At 37.7% G+C, this 27,916-nt stretch overlaps 2 protein-coding genes across 2 annotated transcripts; both read left to right on the top strand.

The window, feature by feature from the left end:
• The first annotated feature begins 27 nt into the window (after positions 1 to 27).
• Positions 28 to 25,480, top strand: LOC134793395 (uncharacterized). The gene is made up of 5 exons (XM_063764970.1): positions 28 to 270; positions 9,367 to 9,479; positions 21,689 to 21,849; positions 23,269 to 23,455; positions 25,333 to 25,480. The coding sequence occupies exons 1-5, from the start codon at positions 235 to 237 to the stop codon at positions 25,478 to 25,480; spliced, it is 645 nt and encodes a 214-aa protein (XP_063621040.1). The 5' UTR covers positions 28 to 234.
• Positions 18,007 to 19,351, top strand: LOC134793963 (KRAB-A domain-containing protein 2-like). Its single transcript, XM_063765675.1, has one exon. The coding sequence runs from the start codon at positions 18,071 to 18,073 to the stop codon at positions 19,349 to 19,351; it is 1,281 nt and encodes a 426-aa protein (XP_063621745.1). The 5' UTR covers positions 18,007 to 18,070.
• Positions 25,481 to 27,916: the final 2,436 nt, after the last annotated feature.

The raw sequence follows: 27,916 nt of genomic DNA, 5'->3' as shown, positions 1-27,916 counted from the left end.
GAGAGAGCGACCGCTTTGAAGGCGAAGTAGGCGCCCGCAGTGAAGACTCCTGGCCGAACTCCCGTTATAATGAACACCACACTTGTTGTCTTGTGCGGGCAGTGCGCCGACCGCACGCCCTTCCATACACGCGAATGTGTCATACCACATTCAAACAATTTCGAATATAAAAAGTGTGCCACTCGATTTAATTATCATTATTACCGGTGCAATTGTTATTAATTAATATTTAAAATGTGCTCAAACAATTTATTAGTATGTTTGCAACTGGTAAGTTTTTATTTTTTGTACATAGTTTACTTTGTTTTACTTTAATTTTAACAAAAGCTGTTTAAAACAATATATATCTATAATTTTATTTATCTAACTTTGACGTCAGTTTAACATAGCAACTTCAAATTGTAAACAAACGTTTCGTCTGATAGTTAAATGTGGGTAGTTAATTTTTTTTTAAATCATGATAAGATAAGTATTGCAAACAAATTTTATTTATCAATAAATATCCTAGTTGTAATCTTCATCTTACTACGTTCATTCCAGCTTTTTACCATGGTTCGCTAAAGAAGCTTAGGGTTCGCTTGGCAACCTAATCTCAAGCATTGGCGATAAATTTCAATCTCTCAATGGACAATTTTTTTTGGTATTGACCTTTCTTAGGTACTACCTAAGGTGTGTAATATGTATGTATGTTACTCGCCTATATATTACTTATGTATTAAATATTAAGGACTTATATTAATAAAATTAGCCTCATAGTTGCAAATTACATCTTATACACCCGATAATTTCAACATAGAAAGTAATTAATCATTTTCCAACATCCACTCTACTGACAGGGAAGCGATGTAAAAAAGTAAAAAATAATCAATTTAACATCGTTCAAGATAAAATTATACTTAATAGGGTACTGGTTGACTGACTCATTGCCTATGCATTCAGGGTAAATGGACCGTTCAGAGGAAAAAAAGGTATGAAACAGTGGGCAAAGTTTTATCTGTATTTACTGTTACCCAAGGCATCCGTTGGTCGTCTAAGCGCATTAACGTATCATTAGATGAAGGTTGCTGACCGGGTCTTCCATATTCATGCGATCATATACAGAAGAAGCTATAAATATAAACATAACAGCACAGTACGAATTCGCAAAGCTTCAGTTAGCACCTAAATGTTTGCTAATTTCACTGGGTCTTTATTTACCGTTACGTTTCAACTTTTTTAATGATAGGGACCAGTTATCTGAATGAAAGTAAATTCATTTGACATGTTTCCAAAAAGTTTATTTAGTAAGGAAAACTGTACAAACAATTTTGGTGTAGGCACCTACTTTTATCGGAGTTTGTTTTGTACAATTTAAACAATAAATAATATATAATTTCTGCAAGTGAAGTCGGTTTTCTGATTAGGTGTGACATAATAATGACAGTTAAAAAAAACTTAGGTACTTCTCTAACTGTCCAAAGATATTAAGGATCAGTTAAGGCGAGATGGGCCGAGGCCTATATATCAAATGTAGAAATAAATCTCTCTTTTGGAAGTCGAACTAGTTATGTTGTTGCAGTATGCTAGTGTAATCTAGCAGCTAGACAGCTTCGAAAATTTGGCACTCACGTTGTAGCATAACGGTAATTTTATAAAAGAGATTTAGAGCTTGATTTTAAGAGCAAGGATTAAACTCTGGCAACCTTACCTTTCATCTCTTCAACAGGATAAGGAATGGAGTGCTAAGGGTTTTATGGGATATAATAACTATAATATCTGGGAGACACAAAAACTCAAAAATGCGCGTTTTCCCAAAGATAAAACCTAGCTAGATCGATTTATCGCCCCCGAAAATCCCATATGGCAAATTTCATCGAAATCATTAGAGCCGTTTCCGAATTCCTCGGAATATATAAATAAATATACAAGAATTGGTCGTTTAAAGGTATTAGATTCACGTCACTAAAATGTATATTCACTTGTAATTGGGATTCAGGGAAGTCTAATAGCAAAATAAAATGTTGAATTTTCTTTTAGATCAGAGGGCCTACCGCAAACATATAAATACTTACAAAAAATGTAAATCTCGTTCCCTTTTTCTATCGTATAATTTAATAGGTATTATTTAATATGTTAAAGAGCTCTCAAAAGTATGGGCGTGATATTGTTAAAATATCTAAAGATACTCGTATAATTGGCAACGTACATTTACCTACACCATAAGTACCTACTCGATTTTACTTATTGTGAAGTTCTGTATTAATTTGTTCCCAAGACAACGGCAAAATCCACAACACAGGCTTTGTCAATGTAATCAACTAATCAAGCAATAAACATTTGAAACACGCTTCGTCAAAATATGCACAATACCTACAACTAGCTGCAGAGGGCCTACTGCGAACCACGTTCGACGTGTTGCCTCCCTGTCGCACTTACGTACAAATTTACAAGTGCGACAGAGGGGCAACACGTCGAACGTGGTTCGCGGTAGGCCCTCTGTAGCCTCGTAAGGCCCACCATACAAAGCTTTCGTATTTTTAATTTGAACCTTGTTGTATAGTAAATTAGGGTGACTTTCGTTTGTTTAAGAAAACAATGAAACAAAAGAAATGCTAACTTATGCAGTTTTTGAAAGGTTCGAATTAGATTGAAACAGAGTGTACATTGTAATGCACATTGGGCCTTACGAGGTTAGTAGATTTTGGTCGATGTGGCACAATAGGTAACACAATAATTTATTCAGTAGGTGCAATTGAAATTATTTTCCTGAATGAATTGTAACTAAGCAAAATTTTATCAAATCCTTTAAATATACACGGTAAATGTCTGATTTTTATTAGTTTTGTTTGTCAAACGATTGTAGCTAATGTAAAATTGTAGCTTTTTGCTTCGAGAAATGGAACACTCGAATACATTGCGTATAATTCTTTAATGAATTTATAGCATTACGGTATAAGAAGACCATTTATTACCGCTAAAAATACGGTTGCGCAAAATATAAAATTTTTATAGCCAGATTTATTAAAATATCTTTCCAAAAAGATATTTACAGATAATATTATACAGAAATCCTACAAACATTCTACCCTGTAGGTAAATAGGAAAAACGCTCCGTTGTTTTATTTCAAACAATTATTATTAACTAGATAAAAACCCGGCTTCGCTCGGGTAAAATAAATAATAGTAATAGGTAATACTCATTTTGAATTAAGTAATTATTTACTTTTAGACTTCATACCTTCATCAAGGCGGTTACAAACCTATCTCATCTCAGAAAACTTTAAATCCGTAACATACAATCATAACTCGAAAAATTTACTATTCCGATATATCTAAAAACAAATATGTAATTAAAAAAACCTAATCCGCTTTTCTGGTAGCAGTTCGGTTCTGTAAGGGTCGCAGTTCTAACCTAACTTACTTCTGGTTGAAGTTTGGTTCTATAAGGATCACAGTTCTAACCTGACCCACTTTTCTGGTCGCAGATCGGTTCTGTGAAGGCCGCATTTATAACCTAGCCCACTTTCCAATCTCAAAAGAGGGAACCCTTTTGTACCTACCCTTCATGGCACTAAAGTGAAAGTATGGAAATTATCACTACTATTTCATTCTTTAATATTAATGCCTATCCGTTAATATTAAATTCGTTTACAAAAAAAAACTGAATAAGTGCGAGTCGGACTCACCCATCAAGAACGGAACACTTTTTAATATTTGTTGTTATAGCGGCAACAGAAATACATCATGTGTGAAAATTTCAACTGTCTAGCTATCACGGTTCATGAGATACAGCCTGGTGACAGAGGGACAGTGGAGTAAACTGAAATAAAGGTTCCGTCACACCGGCGCGATTTCAGAGCCGGGCCTGAGCGTTTTATATGAAAAAGCGGCGCGCCCCGCTCACGCGCCGCACGCGAAACGCGCCTGTGTGACGGAGCCTGAAATGTCAAACCGGGCAAGTGCTCGCGCACGAAGGGTTCCATACTTTTTAGTATTTGTTGTTATAGCGGTAACAGAAATACATCATCTGTGAAAATTTCAACTGCCTAGGCCTATCACGGTTCATGAGATACAGCCTGGTGACAGACAGACAGACAGACAGACAGACGGACAATGAAGTAAAACTGAAATAAATGTCATATACCTACTAAGAAAAACCGGCCAAGTGCGAGTCGGAATCGCTAATAGGTTCCCGTTTTTTAGTTACCCTTCAGGTACGGAACCCTAGTATGAGTGTAATAGATTTGTAACGGGTCAGCAATGTGAGTCCCTTGGAGAAGCAGAGGTCTAGTCTAAACCCCCACTTACCATCGGCATTAACAGCCTTGTATTCTTGTTTGCCACCAACATGTCATATTAAAACATATTAATAAAAATTTACTCGGTCAACAATGTGAGTCCCTTGGAGAAGCAGAGGTCTAATCTAAACTCCCACTTACCATCGGCATTAACAGCCTTGTATTCTTGTTTGCCACCAACATGTCATATTAAAACATATTAATAAAAATTTACAATGTGAGTCCCTTGGAGAATCAGAGGTCTAGTCTAAACTCCCACTTACCATCGGCATTAACAGCCTTGTATGAATTGTATGCTTGTTTGCCACCAACATGCCATGTTAAAACATATTTGATTTTTTTTTTTTGATATTAATAAAAATTTACTCATTTCATCAGTCATATCCAGCCTAGCATTGCATTGGCCCCGCTTAAATATTTCTTTAATTTGTTTTTAGTATTTGTTGTTATAGCGGCAACAGAAATACATCATTTGTGAAAATTGAAACTGTCTAGTTAATCTAGTTATCACGATTCATGAGATCTTGAGATACAGCCTGGTGACAGACAGATGGACAGCGGAGTCTTAATATTTAATAGGGTCCCGTTTTTACCCTATGGGTACGCAACCCTAAAAAGTGACCAAGGCCTCCAGTGCCCTAGGCTGGAATCAAAGCAGCGTCCTCTGCTATTGCAGCAGGTGCCTGTGCCATTCTGCCACCGGGCCACCCACGGCGGCATAGGTCGAATTTTTCCAAGTATACTTATGCACTACTTACTGAAGGCTTATGGAGCCTCGCCATCCCTAAGCCTAAATTAAATATTTTCTGAAAATAATTTGTTTTGATCTAATAACATATTGGAGTCCTCTTAATAGGTGTCCCGTTTTTACCCTTTGGCTACAGAACCCTAAAAATCAACCTTGTTTTGGTACTATGTACTACGCTTCACTATGACTCTGAAATTTTTGCAGGAATTAATATTTTTTTTGTTGTCACCTGTCAAATTAGAATAGAATAGAATAGCCTTTATTGACCAAAAAATTAAATTTCAGCACATATTACATTTAAATAAATTCACATTTCAATTATTACAATTAGTTTCAATATTTTTTCCTTAGTAACTTTATTAAATAATTTTTATGTCATTGCTTTTTAATAATTATTTCAGTCTGCCTTCTTGGCATAGGCCTCCCCCAGCTCTCTCCACAGCTCTCTATCCCTTGCCGTCCCTATCCAATTAGGTCCCGCATGCTTCTTTATGTCATCCGACCACCTCATTATTGGTCTCCCTTCTCTCCTTTTTCCATCTCTAGGATACCATTCCGCTTCCTCTCTATCCCACTTATCTTTACCTTCCCTTGCCATATGTCCAGCCCAACCTGTTGCAGTCAAAAGTGTGAACTGGCCAAAGAACTTTTAACCAACAAAAACAGGCAAAACTGCTTTTGACTGAGCATGTTGGTCAAAAGTAGTTTTACCTGAAAATCATACCTATTTCTGGCAGCAGTTTCGTTTTTAGGGCGTAGCAAAAAAAAATAACCCTAACCTACCTATCTCTGGGAGCAGTTTAGTTTTTTGGGCGTAGCAAAAAAATAACCCTAACCTACCTATCTCTGCGAGTACTTTTGACTGATAGTAACAGTCACAACACAATTACTATTAACCAATGATTTTCAGGTAAAACTACTTTTGACCAACATGCTCAGTCAAAAGCAGTTTTGCCTGTTTTTGTCGGTTAAAAGTTCTTTTGACCAGTTCACACTTTTGACTGCGACATATATACTATCTATATATCTTATTATATTTAATCTTATATTCAACTTACATTGACTCCGGAGATAACTTATTAGCTTTATGCAGTTGACTTTCCAATTCACCGATACACCTCAAATTTGATTCATAGTCTAAAGCACAGTTATTAAATATGTCCACAATACACTGTAGCTTTTTGCACTGTTTCACACTGGCAATGTACTTAATTAGAGTGAGTTACAGTCAGCTGGCACTTAACTCAAAGTTTCTTTGAACAACGTCATTTTCATCTCGCTCACTTATTAGTTTATCACAGCTGCTTCAAGGTTGCTTTCACTTGCATTTCCAGATAGCTAGTAGTGCCTTGACATGTAAGAATATTTGGAATCATTCTGAAATATTAAAATACAACTGAGAGACCGATGTTTATACTAAACACAATACACCCATGGAACGCTTTGAAGTTCAAATCTCGTTACGTTACGATGGCGTTTGCACTTTGCACTATGTTCGGTGACTATTTTTTATTGTTAACACACACAATACACTATTTAACAGGTTTTTATCACGTCTGGAGTACCGGATAAAGTATTTTCGAATAACAGCCGTCGTTGACGTCTAGGCAGTGTTGCTATCGTCTTAAAAGCCGTAACAGACTATCGCACGTTCTGGCTTAAAAACAAATTTATTTAATAATTATACCGGTATACATATCCATATGAAACGAAACTTAATGCAAATAATAACCATTATACATACCGGAAAGTCATAAAATAAACAGTAATATTCGTCTTGCTTTTTATTAAAAAACAAAAACGACCAACCTAACTTGTAAGCATGTTTGCAGTTTCTAAACGCAACGCATAGCTGTCAAATGTCAACCAACAAATTGAGCCTTTAGTATTGTTTGTCGAAATTTTTTCACTTTTAAATGCAAAATACGCGACAATACGAATTTTGCGGATATATGTTCTCGATTCAAAAGTGATATTTTTTCAAGCTCTTTCGATTGAGCATAATTTCTTTTGGTTTTTCCGTCAAAGCGGCTCGCGTTTATTAATATAGATTTCATTTGCAAGCATGACGACATTTTTGCCTAATATCAGTAGAACATCAAAGAAAACTTATACATAAATCATAAAAGTGATATTAATGTAAAGCTAATAAATCTACAAATGTACCGCGTAAGTGATACTTGTCTTGTTTTGCTAGAAATAAATAGTAATAAGTGAATACTTTGTTTATATATATTAAAAAAAAAAACCGTTTTCTTAATGTGAAGTCAACTTCTGTAAATGCCCCAGCCCAGCATTTCGTTTCAACGAAGGCTATCAAAACCAACTTCTTTTATCGGAAGGTGAAAAAGCTCACATGGAAGATATTAGCCGCCGAAATAAGCGGTTCTAACGAAAAACGATATAAATTCTGTACATATACCCTAAACTGTCACCGAGGCATTTTTTAATTTAAACTCTTTATGACATTGAAAATTTACAGAGAAATGGCATAATTTTCATCCGATTCGTTGTTGATTCTGGATTTTTTAATGTAAAAAAATTCGTTTTGTATTTGACCGTGGCTTATCTCCGCTGTTATTGTTATAAACAACAAAAGTTTTCTCCGTTTACCCTAAAATCACGTACTATGTGATCATTGTACCTCGGAAATCGAGTATTTAAATGTCGTCCAAGAACGTGATGCTCATACAATGGACCTCTGAGACCACTGAACACTTTCGCTGCTTTTTCTTTACAATTTCACTTTTGAATTATTTCCTAGATACACCTTTGAGACCGATAAATGATAATAGACGACGTAATAAGTAATTTATGCATCCCTTAAGACAGTGTTGCGTCACTTGCGTCAAATAACGATTAAATCATAATATATTTATTACAGTTTTACCATTGATAAATTTAATGATAATATCGTAGTTTCTTTACATATTAGACATGCTTTATTTAAAATTAATTGTAGTACATATTAGGGTCTTTTTCATTAAGTTAATAAGTAATAAATATTGCTATGATTCATTTTCTACCTCGTAAATACTTATATGAAACTAGATAGCTCTTGCTTTAGTAGCTCTTTGTGTTGTCTTAACTAATGTAAACTTGAAAAGCAAATGTTTTAGCCTAGTGGAAAGTAGCTTTCCCTCTATTTAGCCCGTATTGAGTATCCTATAATATAATAGAAAGCTCTAAAACAGATGACTAAATTACACCTGACACCCAACTGTTTGAAGGTTCCTACAAAGTTCAATGACAGTTATACGCGAATGACCCAGAAAGCTGATACTGACACTTTCTTACTGAGGATCTTTCCGATTCGCCACACATCACTAAATTAGCCTACTGTTTGTCTTGAACAAAGACCGGAAACAAGTAAATAACTTACTTTTTTCTTATCACTTAAATTCATAGTCTAATAAAACATGGTCTTCCATTCCCAGAGTGACACGGGCCTACGTCACAACAACATGGCCGCTATATATAGCGCTATCGCATATTATCATATAGCGCTGTCGCATGATGACGTAGGCCCGTGTCAGTTAGGTGACCTAGAAAAGACGGGAATGGAGTACCAGGCGGAGTATATTATTATACCATGCTTAAATTAAAAGACTAGCTACCTTAAATTTGTACCAAGAAGTGGTTAAACAAGTTTGCAATATTTTTCTAGTACAGCTTATCTGTATCTATAACTGATTCACCAGTTCGTGACCAGGGAATGCCGGATCAAGGGTACTAGATTCGTGCAAGAAAGGGGACAGGTTTCGTTGTTGAAGATAGTGCCAGTGGCCACGGAGCCCACGGAAACTATGTCATTCGGCCACGACGCGACACACATACCGCTCACGCATTCTATGAAGAGTGACAATCGATCATTTTTGTCGGTTTATTGTCCTACATAAAGCTTTATTATATTATATCAAATGCAATCATGGCCGCTTGCGGTCGATCATTGATCGAATCATGATCTGCTTGGATTATTACCTGATTGCGGTGAACCTAAATAAGCTGGTTATGTGTAAGTATTGTATATCGGTTCCTTTCCTAACTTTCTTCGAGACTGTGTAGCGCGGTTGAATTGATTTTAAACAATGATAGGATATGTCACTATTATAGGAGTGTTAATAGGTAGGTATTAAGTTCAAAATATTTGCGATTTTGGCACTAAGATGACTGTAGGTACGGGTGGATATACGAACATGACGAAACTATAATGCTTTGCCATTTTGGAAGCCAAAAAACCGCTCGGGTAGTTTTTGGAATAACTTAAGTAAGTACCTAGGTACCTACTTGTTTTGTTGCTTCCTTGTTTTATAATTCAACAAACTTGTTCTCTTGTTTCAGGCTCTGTTAGCCGGGTTCGTGTCCGCTGATTGCGGTCCAAGATTAAAATATGCCTGGGGCGATGCTCTACAAGGCACAGAATGTCCGGGTCCAGACGGCTCTCCTTATCCAAGGTAGGGATGTTCTATAACAATCTTACTTAATTGATTTATCGGTTTTTAATGCAAATAAAGAAAACATCTTGTATTGATATAAAAAAAGTAAAATAAAAGTAAATCGTAATATTGAAATAATGGGGTTGGCAACTGTCAAAGGTTTGCCTAGATGGCGCCATCATAGCTTGCCCCTTTTTCTATGAGATTTGGCTTAAAGAGCTGGCATCCAGGGTATTAAAAAAACAAAAATTTGACACAATTCTAGGGATTGACGGGGCAAGCTATGATGGCGCCATCTGCTAAAAACTTCCACCGGCCAACCCCATTAACGTCTCATCGATGAAATCAATCAATTTGGTGGCTTTGATAATTTATATTACCATACCTATACCATGTTATATATGAATCATCGATTACCATTCCGTATCCCAGGTAAACTGATTTCAAGATACTTAATAACTTCTTTGTTTAAGATGTAGGATAATTCGGTGCTCTTCAATGAAGTGGACGGTTTGCAGTATATATAAGTATAATCAGCTTCCACAAATGAGTATATATAACATAATTTTGGTATAGGGTTAATATTGAAGTACAAGGCAGCTTGATCGTGCCGTAGATGGATTGGTAATAATTCAAAAGGTCATATGTCCTCCTCCCGCGCGTCTGCCCCTCTCTCGTCCAGCAGCTAGGTAAGGGTGAGTGTAGACATCTTCCCCCCCTCGAAAACTGTGGGTTTTCGAGTAGCTTCTTCACGCTCATCGTTAGGTAGCGGGCAGAGATTTGTGACGGCGCGGCGGATGATACCCTTGGACGTGTTCACGTCTGCAACGCGTGCTATCCCATCGGCTCCTGGATACAGTCGATGAATGCGGCCCAAGCGCCATTTGAGTGGTGGCAAGTTAGCCTCCTTGAGGACCACCATATCGCCTTCAGCGAGTTTTCCCTGATTGATGCGCCACTTTGATCGTTGCTGCAGCTCGTTCAAATATTCAGTGCGCCATCTCTCCCAAAATTGTTGTCGCATCTGCTCAATGTGCTCATATTTTCTAAGACGATTTGGGTTGATTTCGGTGAGTGTGGGCGATGGCAATGATGTGAGCGGTTTGCCGATCAAGAAGTGCCCGGGACACAAAGGGTAAAAGTCTGTAGGATCGGCTGATAGGGGAGTTATAGGCCTGGAATTAAGAATTGCCTCGACCTGTGCAAATAGAGACGACAATTGCTCAAAGGTGAGGTTAGTGTTCCCTATCATACGCGTTAAATGATGCTTGGCAGCCTTCACGCCAGCTTCACTAAGTCCGTTAAAATGCGGTGAATAAGCAGGTGAGAACTTGAAATTTATGAATTCACCGGCAGCATATGACGAGATGGATTCACCGCAAGATTCCAAGAATCTTTTAAATTCATTATTTGCGCCTACAAAGTTTCGGCCATTATCGCAATGGATTACGCTAGGCTTTCCTCTGCGAGAGATAAAACGATTTAAACACATGATAAATGCCTCCGCACTCAAGTCTGATGCAATTTCCAAATGAATTGCTTTGGTTGCAAAACAGACGAATATACATAAATAACTTTTAATTATTTTGCAACCACGTCCCTTTCGGTCGCGAGTTGGAAATGGACCAGCGAAGTCGATACCGGTAACCTCGAAAGCGAAGCTAGGATTGACTCGAGCGGAGGGTAAGTTTCCCATTATTGGTATAACAGATTTAGCTTTAAGTATTTTACAAATTTTACAATTGTTTACAGTGGATTTAGCTAATCTTCTTCCAGCAACAGGCCAGTACAATTGCCTGACGTTAGTCAGTAAAAGCTGAGCACCTCCGTGGCACAATTTTTTGTGTTCTTGGATAAAAAGTAATTTGGTAAAACGATTTTTAGAGTCCAAGATAATCGGATGCTTTTTACTAAATATTTCAGATGAATTTTGAATACGTCCGCCTACTCGGAGGATACTCTTCTCATCCACGAAGGGTCTGAGAGAAAGGATTCGCGATTTCGAAGGTAAGCATTTTTTATTATTTAGTAGATGTAGTTCATGCTCGAAACACTCCTCTTGGTGTTGCTTAACAAGATGATGTAATGACAATTGCAGTTCGTCTGTAGTTAGATGGCCAGTTGTTTTATTATTTGAGTGTCGTACGTTGTGGACAAAACGCAATGCATAAGCCAAGCTTCGTAATAATATTGTAAATTTAGAGAAATTTTCGAAATTTACTAATTTGTCATAGGTTATAGGTATAGTTGTAGTGCATGTTATAGGTATAGTAGTTTTAGGTTTAGAATTAGTTTTGTAAGTTTTTATTTCAGGTATGTTGGCACTAGGTTTAATGACTTCTGGCCAGGCTGATGGCCCTTCTAATAGAAACGAGGGGCCGTGCCACCATAGGTTAGCATCAGCTACTTGTGATGGACTTACACCACGTGATGCTAAGTCCGCAGGGTTTTGAACACCTGGGACGTGTCTCCAGGATCCATTTGCTGTAAGCTGTTGAATCTCTGCGACACGGTTTGATACAAACGTTTTAAGATTCTGCGAGGGTGAACAGATCCATCCTAGAGTTACAGATGAGTCTGTCCAATGATAGATGTTGGTGACTGTAAGTCGTAAAGCTTCGATTACTTTCGAGCTTAATCGAGCAGCTAATAAAGCTCCGCATAATTCAAGACGCGGTATTGTCTGAGCTTTCATGGGACTGACTTTTGTTTTAGCGCACAATAAATTTACTGATATGCTACCTGAGCTACTAATCGAACGCAAGTAGACGCATGCTGCATACGCATCTTGCGACGCATCGCAAAATGTATGCAATTCAACGATCGCATCGGGATCGTCAGCGAGAGCAAATCTAGGTATTTGAAAGTTAGTCAGGCTCTTAAGGCCTAGCACAAAATTAAACCACGATTTTGATAAATCTGTGGGAATAGGATCATCCCAGTCTAACTTAGTAAGCCATAAATTTTTTAGAATTATTTTTGGCACAATTGTACATAAGCTCAACAACCCTAGAGGATCGAACAATCTAGCAGAATTCGATAAGATCGATCGCTTGGTGGCTACTGACGAATGTTTAATATCGACAGGGAAGTTGAATGTATCAGTGCTTGGATCCCATTTGAGTCCTAAAGCACTTGATTGTGAACTGAAATCTAGATCTTTAGGTATCAATGCATTCGAATTGTCTTGAAGGACGGAACCTATGTTAGAACGGAATTTACGCAATGGCAAGTGCGCTGAATGAAGAACTTCCGTTATTGAATTTATTATGTAGCACAAGTCCTCCTTTGAACTGCTTCCTGTAATGACGTCATCTACATAAAAATCGTGCTTTATTACATTAGCAACTCTTACATCAGTGCATTCATTAGCGAGCTGAACTAGACACCGTGTACTTAGGAATGGCGCAGATGATGTACCATATGTAATTGTATTCAGTTGGTATATTTTAATTGGTTGATCCGATTGCTCACGCCATAAAATCATCTGTAGATGACGTTGTTCGGGCTTTACTAAAATTTGACGATACATCTTCTCCACATCGGCTGTCACTACATATTTGTGTTGCCTAAAACGAAGCAATATGGAGAAGAGGTCGTCCTGGACGACAGGTCCGACATGTTGGATATCATTAAATGATACGCCTGATGACGTTTTTGCTGACGCGTCGTAAACTACGCGCAAGCGCGTAGTTTCGCTAGATTCACGTATCACAGCGTGATGAGGTAGGTAGCATCCTCGCTCGGGCTTAGGTACTTCACTCATATGTCCTAGGCGCTCGTACTCTTGCATAAATTTAGAATACTCATCTTTAAATTCAGATTTTTGTTTCATTTTACGTTCCATTTGATGTAGTCGCCGTTCGGCTATTTTAAATGAGTCGCCTAAGACATCTGGTGAATCGCACAGAGGTATTTGAACGCAAAATCTACCATCCTCTTCACGCTGCGTTGTTTCTTGAAAAAGGGTTTCACAGTATTCGTCGCTATTTGACGTAGGTTGGGTTTTAGGAACTTCTTCTATTTCCCAGAACTTTACAAGTTGCTGTTGTATATCTTGACTAAAATGGCAATAAGGTTTGCTATTACGCTTTGTACCTTTCCCCATATTGCGGCCACCGAGGATCCATCCAAGCTCAGTTTCGTGGAGGACCGGTTTGTTTGGTCCGAGTTTTATTTGAGAAGTACCCAGAACGTCCCAGAAGACTTCCAGACTTAGAAGAATATCGATGTCTCCAGGGCGATAGAAGTCTGGATCAGCTAATTGTATGTGGCCGGGGATGGCTAGTTCGTCAACTCGTATCTCAATTTGAGGAACAATGTCAGTTATGACTGGTAGGACATAGCATTTAACATTTGTAGTGAATGAGGTATAAGTAGACCTTATCTGTACGTTGCAGTGTTCGGCAGTGCCTACGATGGCATTTTGCAGACCGGACACGCACTTGATTTTTTTAATTGTAGGGCATCCTAACTTAGCTCGAGCCGCCTCCGTTATGAATGAAGTTTGCGAACCATTATCTAGAAGAGCGCGCAATTTTATTATGTTGCCATTGTTTGACACCTCGACTACAGCTGTAGAATGAAGACCGAAGCCTGAGGAGCCAGCAGACAGTGTAATTACCGGACGCGGGCCAGAAGATGCGTTATCAGTAGCATTAGTAGGTACTTCAAGGTTAGAAGTTGAATTGATAGGTAAGGATGTAGACGCAGACGATTCTACGTTATTTTGTATCTCTTGTCGCGATGATGATGATGATGATTGTGTTTGATGCGGTTGAGAACCGCTGGGTAAGTTGTTTGTTTTATGAAGTAAAGTATTATGCCTTCTTTTACAGATGCGGCAACCAGCGAGGCGGCATTGGTACGATTGGTGATCATTACGTAAACAATTACTACATAATTTCCATTGAAAAACCTTTGCATTTCGTTCTTCCACAGACATCGATTTAAATTTGTTGCACTCGTATAATTTATGATCTTGTTTACATGCCAAACAACTGCCACGGGGGTGTGAATCGAGCGAAGAAGAAATGAATGATTTCGACCTATTAAAGTTGTGACGATTTTCAACCTTATTAATATTATGACTTTGATTATTTGAAGTTTTAGCGGCGTAGACTGTTTCTAATACAGTTGCCCTTTGACGAAGAAAGTTGAAAAAATCGTCCAAAGTATGGGTCTCTAATTTGCTTCGATGTTCCTCCCAATTTCTCGCGGTTACCGAGTCCAACTTCGATGAGCCTATATAAATAATAAGCGTGCCCCAACTATCAGTTGGCTCGCCTAACAATTTCAAAGCACTTAAATTTTTTGAAATTGCATCTACTAAGTTGCGCAGGCCCCGGTCGGACTCCTTAGAGAGCGCCTCAATCGAAAATAGACATTTAATGTGTTCGTTAATTAATAGACGCTTATTATTGTACCTGTCACAGAGCAACGACCAAGCAATTTGATAATTATCTGCCGAAACGCTGACCGAATTAATGACTGCCAGAGCGGAACCCTCCAAGTATGATTTTAAATAATGGAATTTACTTATGTTGTCCAAATTATCATTATTGTGAATGAGAGACAAGTACATGTCTCGGAACTGAAGCCATTTATTTGTATCACCGCTAAAAGGAGGAATTTTCAGGGGTGGCAGTTTAACATGATTTGTAACTGATGTGGAGCTGCCACGACATGAAGACTCATCCCCTTGTTTTGTTTTGCTATCGTTAAACGCATCTAAAAACTCTTGAGCGGTGCCAATCAGTTGGAAGAACTGGTTTTCCGTTTGCTCCCTTTCTTCCATCTGTTTTGACGTATCGGAGTCTAATTCCTCAATTTTATTTTGAATTTCGTCGAAAGTGTAACTTAACTCTTGAAATTTGGATAATCTTAAGCTTAATTCATTGTTTATTAATTTATTACGCTCAGTTACACTATCGAGACTCATTAAAGGCGTTATAAACTTTTCAAATAATGTTACGCGGCCTCTTATAGTGGCCCGTTGTTTTAAAAGGTCCTTTAATTCGGTCATTATGCAGGCGAAAATAACAAAGAAGTTAGTTATAAAGTAATTAAAATGAATCCAACCTCGTATATGATGAGTAGAACAGCTGATCGCTGATAACAGATGTGCACTATAGGTAGGTACCGGCCGGTCAACGCAAAGCGACACGGTGTTACTCGGCGCCGCGCTGCTGGAAACCGCTGTGCAGTGTAGTTGACCAAATCACTAGTTCTCACCGGCTTATATCCCGTTAATTTCCTGAAATAGTCGGCAATTATGTTTAGCTACCTATAAGTACTTGTTTTTTAATTGGGACTAATGTATTTACGAAAAACTAGAAACTTTAAAGTACGAAAGTTGGACACTGTGGAACACTGTGTTAACACACAATTTTTAAGTCGAATTTTATAGAAGTTTTAATTGTTTTACGGTACCAACCCGTATGTATTATTTACTTTAGAACTATAAAGAAGCTATTTAAATGCTATTTATGCATAAGGAATGAAGAATTGCGAAGTTTTGTTAATAATTTTGCAAACGGTGGTACCTACATAGACTAAACTCACAAACCGCACTAATTGCACTAGAATTATCGAACTAAATTAGCACAAGTCGAGAACAATAACTTTTAAAATAGGAAATGATGAACACTAAAAGGAACGGGCGTACTTCCTTCGGATCCAGTAGGTATGCACTTATTCCGGGATATCTTCGCCTTCCAGTTGCGTCATCCAGATCACGTCGGGGTCACCATAAATTGTAGGATAATTCGGTGCTCTTCAATGAAGTGGACGGTTTGCAGTATATATAAGTATAATCAGCTTCCACAAATGAGTATATATAACATAATTTTGGTATAGGGTTAATATTGAAGTACAAGGCAGCTTGATCGTGCCGTAGATGGATTGGTAATAATTCAAAAGGTCATATGTCCTCCTCCCGCGCGTCTGCCCCTCTCTCGTCCAGCAGCTAGGTAAGGGTGAGTGTAGACAAAGATATTATGTATAATCATTTTAGTAAATTCGTATCGTGGGAGTTCGTTTTTGTAAACACAGAAGTTGTATGTTTTTGTGAATACCTACGTGACTTATTATTAAATGAAGTCGGAATATTTTACTTCTTGAATTTTATTTTAGTTATTTTTTATAATAACATAGTAGAATACAAATACACAGATGATATTTAGATTTTTTTAAATATGGAGTTTAATCACAGCGATGGAAGAATGTAAGTGCAATTAATGTAATTACGAATGCATAATAGATGCAGGTATTTTAGATAAGATAAGATAAAATGTAGGTAGGTATGTCTGTGCCGCAAATGCCGCAATACAGAGGTTACCGGTTAATTGCTAAAATGCTCTTGACTTGAACGTTTAGTAATGCGTAGGTTTATTTAAGTTTTTTTTAGTTTTATCGTTCTCTTATTTTAGAAGTTACAGGGGGTTTATAGTTTGCGCGAGAGACACTTCCAAAGTGGTAAAATGTGGGTCCCTCCCACACACATTTTACCACTTTAGAAGCGTCTCTCGCGCAAACTGTTCAGTTTAGAAAAAAATTTTATTAGAAACATTTATATCATTTTTGAAGACCTATCCATAGATACCCCACACGTATGGGAATGATGAAAAAAAAAATTGTGTTTCAGTTCTATGTATGGGGAACCCCCAAAAAGTATTGTTTTGTTTTCTATTTTTGTGTGAAAATCTTAATGCCGTTCAAAGAATACATCTACTTACCAAATTTCAACAGTATAGTTCTTATAGTTTCGGAAAAAAGTGGCTGTGACATACGGACGGACAGACAGACAGACATGACGAATCCGTTCCGTTTTTTGCCATTTGGCTACGGAACCCTAAAAACGCTAACTTAACTTGGCACAAATTTTATTTATTTATTTTGAAAACTTCCATATTCCACTATGACTTGTCGTGCAAACAAAAATTAACCTTACAAATTTGCTTCCTTTTACTTTTTAAATATCAGTAGGTACAGTCGCCATCAGATATATCGGAGCGGCCAAGGTGTTCACAATATCTGAACATGCGCTCTAACGCCCTGACAATAGAGGCGTGTTCCGATATTTGTGAGCACCTTGGCCGCTCCGATAAATCTGATGGCGACTGTACTTATGTAAAATATGTAATGTAACACATTAATAATAACATAGTCTATTCATCATAACCATTAATATCTTGCCAAAGGTAACGAGATTAGCGATAAGTCGATGACCTTAGTTTAGTACCTACTCAATTTGTCCTTAGTTGAGTTAGGTTCAGGTTCAGCGCAATCAATATGTACGCGTCTAACGAATGCGCTAGCAAGTATGCATAAAATCGGTAAATCGGTAAATGCGACAGCGGAGTTCAACCGGTCGGGCGACGCGGGCAATCTGCGCTTCGACTATAGAGCGACTAGAGCGAGACGCGGCGATTATTCGGCTTTGTCCAATGCATGTTCGCCGTTCGGGCTACATCGGACATTTCCGTTACATCGTGGGGTCCGAATTCGACGCCATTTCTCTCCGGGTATAGTGTGAAGTGTTTATTTGTGGAATACGTAGAGAAAAATTGTTGTAATTGTACGGATTTGTGAGTTGTTATTTGTAAATAATGTCGGAAATCGAAGAAGACGTCAATAGAGAAGAATTCAATCGAAGAATTGAAGAAATGTTTGTATCCAAGAAGGCTCCAAACACATTACTACTATCACGTTCCAGGTATAACACGCTTATCGAACAAGTTAAAGCGGCAAAGTTAAAAACAAAGAAGACGCCCGCGGACTATCGACGGGCAAAACGATATGATGTGATCAAAACAACAGAAGGAGAAAGGCTCATAATGGCCGCCAAGCCCGGTCAAACTACGCAACAAATATTCGTTACTATGGACGAAATATACGACGTTGTACGTGTCAACCATTTGAAATTAATCCACGGTGGCCGAACGAGAATGATGGAATTTATAAAACCAATGTACAAAAACGTCACCGCTGAATGTGTATCCGTTTACTTATCTATGTGTAAGGGTTGTAAAAATAAAAGTTTTAAAAGAGAAAAACGGTTGCCTATTACACCAGATGATAATTCGGAATTACAGGAAGGAGCTTCACATAACTCTGATGAAGATGATACGACAGAACTTGACCCCTTCAAAATTGGCAGTTCAGAAACACTAGTTGTGATTCCAGTTCAAGAAAGACAATCAAATCCTATTTCAGAGGAAACATACCCTGAACTTTATTCTAGAGGACAAATAGATATACTAGCGGTGACAGGAGAAGAAACTGAAGAATATAAGTATATGCTGGTTTATAGAGACTTTATATCCAAATTTACTCATCTAAGAGCATTGAAGACGACCTCCATCGAAGAGTCCGGTGATAACCTACTTGATATTTTCTTGGTATTTGGTGCACCGAACATTCTGCAATCTAAAAACGGGACCGCCTTGACAGCCCCGATTTGCAAACGAATAACGGTATTATGCCCCGATATTATAATTCTCACCTCCGAATCTAATTTTAGAGCTCAAGACTTAGAAGGAAAGACAAATGAAGATATTCTTAAGAAAATGAATATGTGGTTGTCGAGAAATAATAAAGTGAAATGGCAAAAGGGCTTGAAATTTGTTCAGCATTCGTTGAATACGAAGTTTCATGCTACTTTATGTAGGACGCCTAGTGAATTAGTATTTGGCGTAGATCCGAGGAAAGGTATAGCGTCAGCATTGCCTATGGATGTATGTCAGGCTTTATCATCTGATACTGATTTAAAAAGAACGTTAGAAAAGAAGGAGAATCAAAATACAGAACAAATTATGTCGGAGGAATCGTTGATATTGCCGTGCGATTTTATCAAAATTGAAGCTATGGAAGACGAGGAAATTGAATAATTTTGTTTACAAAGAATCCTAATAAATGTCAGTTGAAATCTGATTGTATTTTCATTTATTTTAGTGGTAGGTATTTATAGCCGGTCAAACAACTAAGTAGAAAAAGGCGTGAAATTCAAATTTTCTATGGGACGATAACCCTTCGTGCCTATATTTTTTAAATTTGCCGGTTTTTTCTACTGACAGAAATGGCTAGACAGACTATACCTACTTAACATGATAACATGTGTATAAGAGTTTAGATACGTAAGTACAAAATAAAAAGATAAACAATCAATCTGTTGTTTTTTTAGAATATGATATTTATTATAATTAATATTTCAGTTATAAATAGTCCCAGGTATCAAAATAGTAAGAAATAAAATTGCTACCTTTGCCCCTCTATGCTCCGGGCGTTGACCCGTACCATAGCTAATGTTTTAGTCATAAATAACCATAGACAACAGATTCCCGTTAATAATTCTACTTATAAGCAAGACGTTTATCTATGGCACACCTACCATGAGAATTTTCCCACCGCCCCGGGACGTATGCAAGCAATTTTCTCTACACTTGAAATGTAATTTCAAAATGATCATTATTATGTCTCATTACATTATAATAACGCACAACGGTACATGGGAGTTTAATTTTATTTCACGCCATCTTCAGAGTCGTATTGCATTTTAATGGTGTGTAGAGTGAGAGAGATTCATGACTGTGCGAAGTTGTTAGGGGTTTGTTTTCTAATAATTGGAAAGATGGCGTTGTAGTCAATTAGCCGACATCTTGTAGTAATAAGTAGAGACGCAAATTAATAAAACGTGCTGTTTTACTTTAATAAAACGTGCTGTTTAACTTTACCATAGACAAAGCGTTATCCGTAAAGGGCCAGCTTGAAAGCTAACGACTATAACACTGTTAACCTCCATTTCCATACAACGCCGTATGCCTTACAAGTATTGTAGGTGGCGCTACTTATTTGATCATGTAATGTTTTCATCTACCCTCAACTACTGGCTTAAGAAACCATTTGAGGGTAGATTTTGTTAACTCTTTTTTAAATACCTAAAGATGTATCTTTAGCTGACTATAGACTATAGCTATAGCTGAGTGATTCTCAAAATACTGGTATCTTAACCTGTCATCGAGTTTTTGAATTGAATGTATGTTTATTTGCTCTTTTTCATATGAAACAAAAATGTATCTAGATAAACTAAAACGATGTTTATCAAGGCCAAGTCATTATTTTTATTTAAATTTAATACTTAAAGAGTAGCACTTTTTACTGTAACCTGTCTTGTCCAAAAGCATCGCTCTTCCAGTTTTAGTTCTTTAGATTTTATAAGCACCAATTTATGTAAATAAAATATCATGCTATATAATAACATAAACAATACCTTTTAAAATGTACTTTGCACAGGCCTTATATATATATTTTTTACAACAATATTCACGCAAGTTTGTCTAAGGATATTTTCTCTGTTAACCTATACCAACCTGTACATGCGCGGTATTGCATCTGACTCATACACAGAAAAAAATATTTAGATCATAACTATGGCAAAATATTAGGTAAGTACCAAGCTAACCACCGTAGGGTACCATTAACGTAGTGATTTAATACTCTTTGGGTACCATTATGACCCAAGTGTCGTAGTTTCGTAGAGACAAGTGGTTAAAGGCAGACATCTGGGGTTGTGTAACGGAATGTTAACTTTAACTTGTCTCGATTGTTTTAAGAATTTGGTATGGGGCCTAATGTAATAATATCATTTTAATATTGTACGAAGGTTTATTCATCTATGCTAAAAGTGAGACATTCGTATTATTATCCGTTCAAGGGAAAAAATAAAAATGAATGTATTTTTTACTGTAATCTGCTTAACTTTAACCTGTGTTCAATGTATAGGTTATTGTATGTCTTGAAAATAACTTCTTCATTTTCCGTTCCCTTTTGAAAATTTGGGGTACTTGAAGTGGTAAAACATATTTTTCATTATTTAAAGTAAAAAAAAATACAAAAAAAAATTTTCACTATCTTTAACCTGTCGATGCCACTTTCTTGAGAATCACTCAGCTACGAACGCTGACGCTTAACCTTACCGCTGTATTTTATAACTTCTAAGCATTAGGATTAGGTATTTTAGAAATGTACAACCAGTTAAACCAGCTTCAAAATTGCATGGACACATTATGGATGGAATTAAATCAGAAAGTGGCCATGCACTTTTGCAGCTGGGTGTACATTAAAAGTACAGCGCCATCTAGTTCTATCTTTGACAGTGTTCAAGTTAGATCTTGTTCTTCTATGTTGACTATGTTTAAACTCTTACTAGGTATTATTCTATTTTTCAGGCACTTGGTAAACCGAGCGTTAAAATCCGGAGCATGGGGCCAGTCTTCACGTCAAGCACGAAACGTGCGGACGGTAGACCCGGCCGTCATGCGACGAGCACTGCTAGACGCACACGTGGGGTACTCCGAGGGATTGAGGACGCAGAATGGCAGTAGAACTGGTATGTGTCGTGTAATGAAAAAAAAAAACATTATGTATAAGCATAGAGAAAAAATACAATATAATAGTGCTCACTCCATACATCAGTTTTGATACCAAAACGACTATTATTTTCGTAGTCGACATCTAGCATCGAGTAGCGGAATTAGCAGTACTGCTACTTGACGATAGATGTTCCTTCTTCTTCTTCGTCGTAACCTCATGACTGAGGGTCGTGACCGCCATAAGTTGCGTTTTCTTGGATTGCTCTCCAACCTGGCCGATCTTCCAACCACCGAAAAATCTAATGCTCAACAATTTTCAGCTAATATTATAACCGGATAAACCGGAACTCTATTTTCAACTCCTTCTGCTTTTAATATTAGTTACGTAACAAATATAAGAGCCTCGGTAGAGAGTACCATTTTGTACCATTTGGAGTTGAAACTCTAGGTCCATGGGGTCCCAGCGCGCATAAGTTGTTCGCAGAAATCGCGAAGCGTCTGGTTGACGTAACTGGTGACCGAAGAGCTGGCGGCTACCTCGCACAACGTATCAGCATTGCGATACAGCGAGGAAATGCCACCAGCATCCTTGGTACAATGCCTCAAGGGCCTATTTTAGATTTAAGCTAGTTATTAATTTCGTTTAGTAGTACCACTGTATATATATTGTATGTAAATAAATGATTTAAAAAAAATAAAAAAAAAATATTAGTTGTAAATTGTTGTTCAATACTATTTTCGTGAGTTGCGACACTAGAGAATTCTAGTATAAAGTAGCGGTACTGATAATTCCGCTACTCGATGCTAGGTGGCGACTGCGAAAATAATAGTCGTTTGGGTATCAAAACTGATGTATGGAGTGAGCACTCTATTCTTACTATATTTCTCTATGGTATAAGTAAAATATTAGATCTGCCAAAGACATATTTTTTAATAAGTACCTTCTTCACTTCTTTCCGATATCCACTTTTTTAAATTACAATTACTTAGGTGAAAAATGCCATTATTGTAAAATATCCCACGGTTGCGCGATCCACTTCCCAACACAGTCATCTCATGTGTCATATAAGGAGACTACGTTTTTAGTCCATTGTGGTTAAAGTTGACTATGGCGTGGGTATATACTCCAGAGCAATGGAAACGGATATTTATGTATAGAATATTTCACACGAAGCGAACAGTTTGCACTGCTTTCGAGTGTAGTTGGCGGTAAATGAACTTTACGGATATTATCAACTATGTATTATTAAGTCATTAGCTTCGGTAAGTATATCGTAAAGGTGGCTATGATGAGCAATTTTCTCAAAAACTTGCTTAACGGAGGGTGAAGACTTGAAGACTTGAAGAGTGTTAAGCAAACGTCATAATTTCATAGAAGTTTGAATTTCGCGCCCTTTTCTACTACACTAATATTCATATTTCTCTTACATTTCCAGGTCGCGCTAGCAACCTCCCCGGCCTATCACCGACCACGACCAACTCCTGCGGCGGCGGCCGCCTGTGCCGGACGCGGTACAACACTACAGCGCCCATGTACGGTGTGTCACTGACATCCGGACAGCCTGTCACTATTGTGCAGAAGTTCCCGGATTTACTTCAGCAAGTTGTGTTCGAAGTTTGCGAGTGAGTATCGATTAATCGCATCTGATGAAAGTCATTCGACGATTGAATATCGTCACCATTTAGTGAGTCTAAAAATTGCTTATTTTATGGTGCTAAGCTTCTTTTTTGGGGAAAACTTCGTGCTTCTTAACTGCTATCGTTCAATGGTGCCCGGTGGTCTAATAGATTGGCTACTCAACCTTTTTTTACGAGGGCCACAAAGATGGTTTTGGCTTGTAGCCTCGGGCCGCAAGGTGAATTTGCTTAAAGATGATGTTCGGATGGCAAGGTATCCATATACCAGGATCACCTGGTGGGCCACCTAAAGTGGCCAGGCGGGCCGCAGGTTGAGTACCGCTGTACTAGCTCGTCGACCCAAACGACCGAATATATTTTTTTTTATATCTGAATATTTTTGACGAAACAATTTTGTAACAGGTGACATGACATTAACGCCCCACCAATGTTTACATACAATTGTCAAACGTTAACAACTTATGATGAAAAACTTGCAAGATGTGAAAGTGTAAGTGGTCTTCCGGGGTCAAATATTCTACTTCGAAATTTAACAAAACACTAGCAACCAATTTTAAAATGGTTTTAAAATTTGTAATTAAGTAATTATAATATTACGTTGATTGAAACGGAAAAACCGGTAATATGAAAACTTAATTTTGCTCGTCTCTAGATCATTATTGTCAATCCGGGGGTTCTGGGGGACGCATTTATGCGTTAGAGGGAGCAAGTGATATTTCTATCTCATTCTACCGCATGGCTGCGTCCCTTGGACTGGCCGGCGATGGCCCATTGTCACAGAATAAATTTGGAATAAATAATAGTACTACTGTACAGAAAGGAAACTTCCTACAAAAAAGTTTGACAGCGGTTCAGGGTCGAATCATGCTATCCCTTTCTAATATATGGCACTATCCCTTTCGGCTATTTAGGGTTGTCAAAATTCAAGTGATTATCTTATCTGTGGGCGTGCACGCAAAAGGAAGTCAAGTGGTGCCAACCCTAATAATTGTTCGGAGCAATGCTGAGCCGAGCGGAGCCGAGTTTGGCCGAAGTCAAGAGTTTCTAACCCCTGCCATTGTGTACAGGGGTCTTTACATGTGCAACAACGACATTAAATTGGTGCAAAGTTAAAGGTGTAACAGACGGGCGGGCCGTACGTCCGTTAAGGATGCAGTTACAAGTGAAAGCGAGAGAGAGATATGCTACCGGACCAAATTCGCGATCCGGTACGCCCGTCTGTTATGGCCTTTAGCTTAAGCGCTTGATGTAGTTGGTCAAGCAAATCTTGTCAGTAGAAACAGGCGGCAAATTTAAAAAATGTAGGCGCGAAAGGGTTATTGTCCCATCGAACATTTGATTTTTTTCTGCTGACAAGATTTGCTTGGCCAACTATACCTAAATCTTTTTCAGTCATCCTAACTAGCACGCTTACTAGCATAATCCTATACATTGGTTCCTAAATAGTCTAGGCTTTGCGGAACCCTAGGGTTCCGCGGAACACGCTTTGAGAATGGCTGCACTACATAATTAGGTTACACTATTTAGGATTCTGCATTTTAAGTTAGGTGTGTCCAAGGGCTTTAGTTAGACGGACTTCTCTAAACTTCATTTATTAGGGTTCCGTACCAAAAGGGTAAAAACGGGACCCTATTACTAAGACTCCACTATCCGTCTGTCCGTCTGGCCGTCTTTCTGTCACCAGTCTGTATCTCATGGACCGTGATAACTAGACAGTTGAAATTTTCACAGATGATGTATTTCTGTTGCTGCTATAACAACAAATACTAAAAAGTACGGAACCCTCGGAGACCGACCCCGACTCGCACTTGTCCGGTTTTTACGTATTACTAAGTCACTAAAAACAACTCTTCTCATTCCAGATCAAGCGAATGCTCAGTCATCCGCGGTGCGTGTACACAGACGTACGTCCCATACTTGTTCCTGGTGCTGCCGCTGGGGCCCGTCACCCTGACAGGGCAGGACTACGTACTGGTGGAGTCCGGGTGTGTCTGTCGACCGGATCCTTAAAGAAAACTTTCTTATAGCCGTAACACACTACCGCACCGCACCAAGGTCACGATATATCTCAAGAGATATCTCTAATCTCACTCTCACTTATGGACAACAAGGTCGCGGTGCGGTAGTGTGTTACGGCTTTTAGCAATAGAATGAGGTTAAAAACCCACAGATTATTAATACTTCCAACTCTCAGAAACATAAATGTGACGCCCCGTGGCTTATGATGGTGCTTAAGGACCCTTTAGGCATGGAGCATCACAAATAGTCTCTAGTCTGTGGTTTACGTATCAGTGGATTTGGCATCTAAAAGTGGTAACACACTATCGCACCGCACCGCGACCTTGGTGCGTCGCACCCATAAGTGAGAGCGAGAAACAGATATCTCTTGCTCGCTCTCACTTATGGGTGCGACGCATCAAGGTCGCGATGCCTTGCGATAGTGTGTTACGGCCTTAATGACAATGACATGTATTTAGGGTTTGCAATCCGGATCCGAAATGTATGAAATTATCCGGATCTGGATTCCCATACATTTCGGATCCGTCGTGCAAACCCTACATGTATTGTTTTGACCGATTGCAGCGCCATCTGCGTTACGCTTTAAAATTTAGAACCCGTGGCTCAAGTTGAAATCATGACAGCTAATTTGATAGGTAAAATTGTAGCCGTATAATGGCTTATTAAAAAATGTTTCTGTCACGACTCGCGGGCCAAGCTTTCCCTGCAGGGCTGGAAGAAACGGGACGTCGCTCTACAAATGCATAGCGCTGTCTCGCTTCCACATGTCATTCCGTACGGAAAATTCCGAACGTGTACGGCCAGGGTAAATATTCCACTCACGTCACCTGGCTATAATAGCATGATATTTGCGATTGAATTCGTGACACTTACTTAATCGGCAATGATCTAAAATCGTAACTTGTTGCAACGTGAGTAGAGCCCTTTAGAGTTGAGCGCTAAACGCGACTGAAACTTAACATGAAAGATTGACTAATTAATACTGATTTATATTCTGAAAACTTTCGGCGTTGCCTATATATTTATATAATGATTGAGTTATTTTGCCATTTCTTTAATGGCAGATAGGTATGCCATTTATGTCAAATGACTCAAACCTTGTCCTAAACGAAGCGATGACGTGAAAGATAAGGTATGTAGAAATTACTAAATCTTATTTTGTAGGTAGTGGACAATGTCAGTACAGATTATAGTGCATAATTGTTTTCCATCGTATTTTCTCGGGAACGTTCGTATTTGTCAGGCTACTTCAGTCAACCTCAGTATTGTACCGAGACTGACTGAAATAGCAAGACACGTTCGTACGTTTCCGTGACAATGGAAAATAAAATTATGCACTACATCTTTAGCACAAAGGTGTGTCATACGCACTGAAAGTATTAAGAATTAATCATTCTCACCTTTGCTTCTACTAGGTACGTCAAAAAAATAATTTTTCAAGATTTTAAGTGGCATATTAGAATCATATAATACTTTTAATTATATATTATTCTAATCAATTCCCATTCTGAACCAAGAGACTTCATATAAACATTCAAAACTAAAAATTACTACTAAAAACCAGCAATCATGTTCAGAATAAAGGGCTATATAAATAAAAAAAATAATAAAAAAAAAAAATTCCCATTACGTTACTTTTCGACGTACCTTCCCTGGTAACGGAATGGATAGTGGCAAAATAAGTGACATTTACTTTTATTCTGTCGGAACATTGAAGTATCGCTAATTGCTATTAATTATGCTTTGATGGAATGGACACAAAAAATTGTTTTGATATTTACGTATTTAATGTATTTTTGTTTGAGTATTAAATCATAACTTTGTTAGACAGGATAATAAAGTTTAACTGTATTATCACATACCTAACGAATTTGTTAAAATGATGAAACTGTTTCGTCGTTTTATATTGCATTTAATAAAAATTTGCATTTATATAGGAGTGACTTTGGGATATTGTTCTAAAATACTGTAAAATTGCCGACGAATTTATTTCATTAATTAGATTTTTTATTTTTCGGCCATTTTGCGGTTGAATGGTTGGATTTTATGTTTAATTGACTTTTTTATGTTTAATAGACTGAATTTATTAATGTTAATCTATAAAAAATATGTTTATTATTTTTATCCTTTGTTGTGGTGCAAATGTGTTTGAAATTGAATGTAGTTTATGAGAAGTATGTTTAAGATTTTAAATTATTTTTGGTTTGTTACAATCTGTCAGAAATTTTCTGTAATATACTAAACTTACGAATGATAAATGTATCAAAGATAAATAAATTGTAGAAATAACTTAGTCTCTTATTTAAAATATTAAAGCGGTTTCAGAAGAAATACGAGATAGAATAAAATTAGTTGAGTGGGAAAAAAACCAGTAAACCTTTAAAAAAGTAATTTGAAATAAGTATTTTAACAATCACAAAATTAACG

The sequence above is a fragment of the Cydia splendana genome, chromosome 9 (genome assembly GCF_910591565.1).
Source record: "Cydia splendana chromosome 9, ilCydSple1.2, whole genome shotgun sequence".
NCBI classification, from domain to species: Eukaryota; Metazoa; Arthropoda; class Insecta; order Lepidoptera; family Tortricidae; genus Cydia; species Cydia splendana.
Note: the sequence above shows the minus strand (reverse complement) of the source record. Positions and strands in the feature narration are given on the sequence as shown.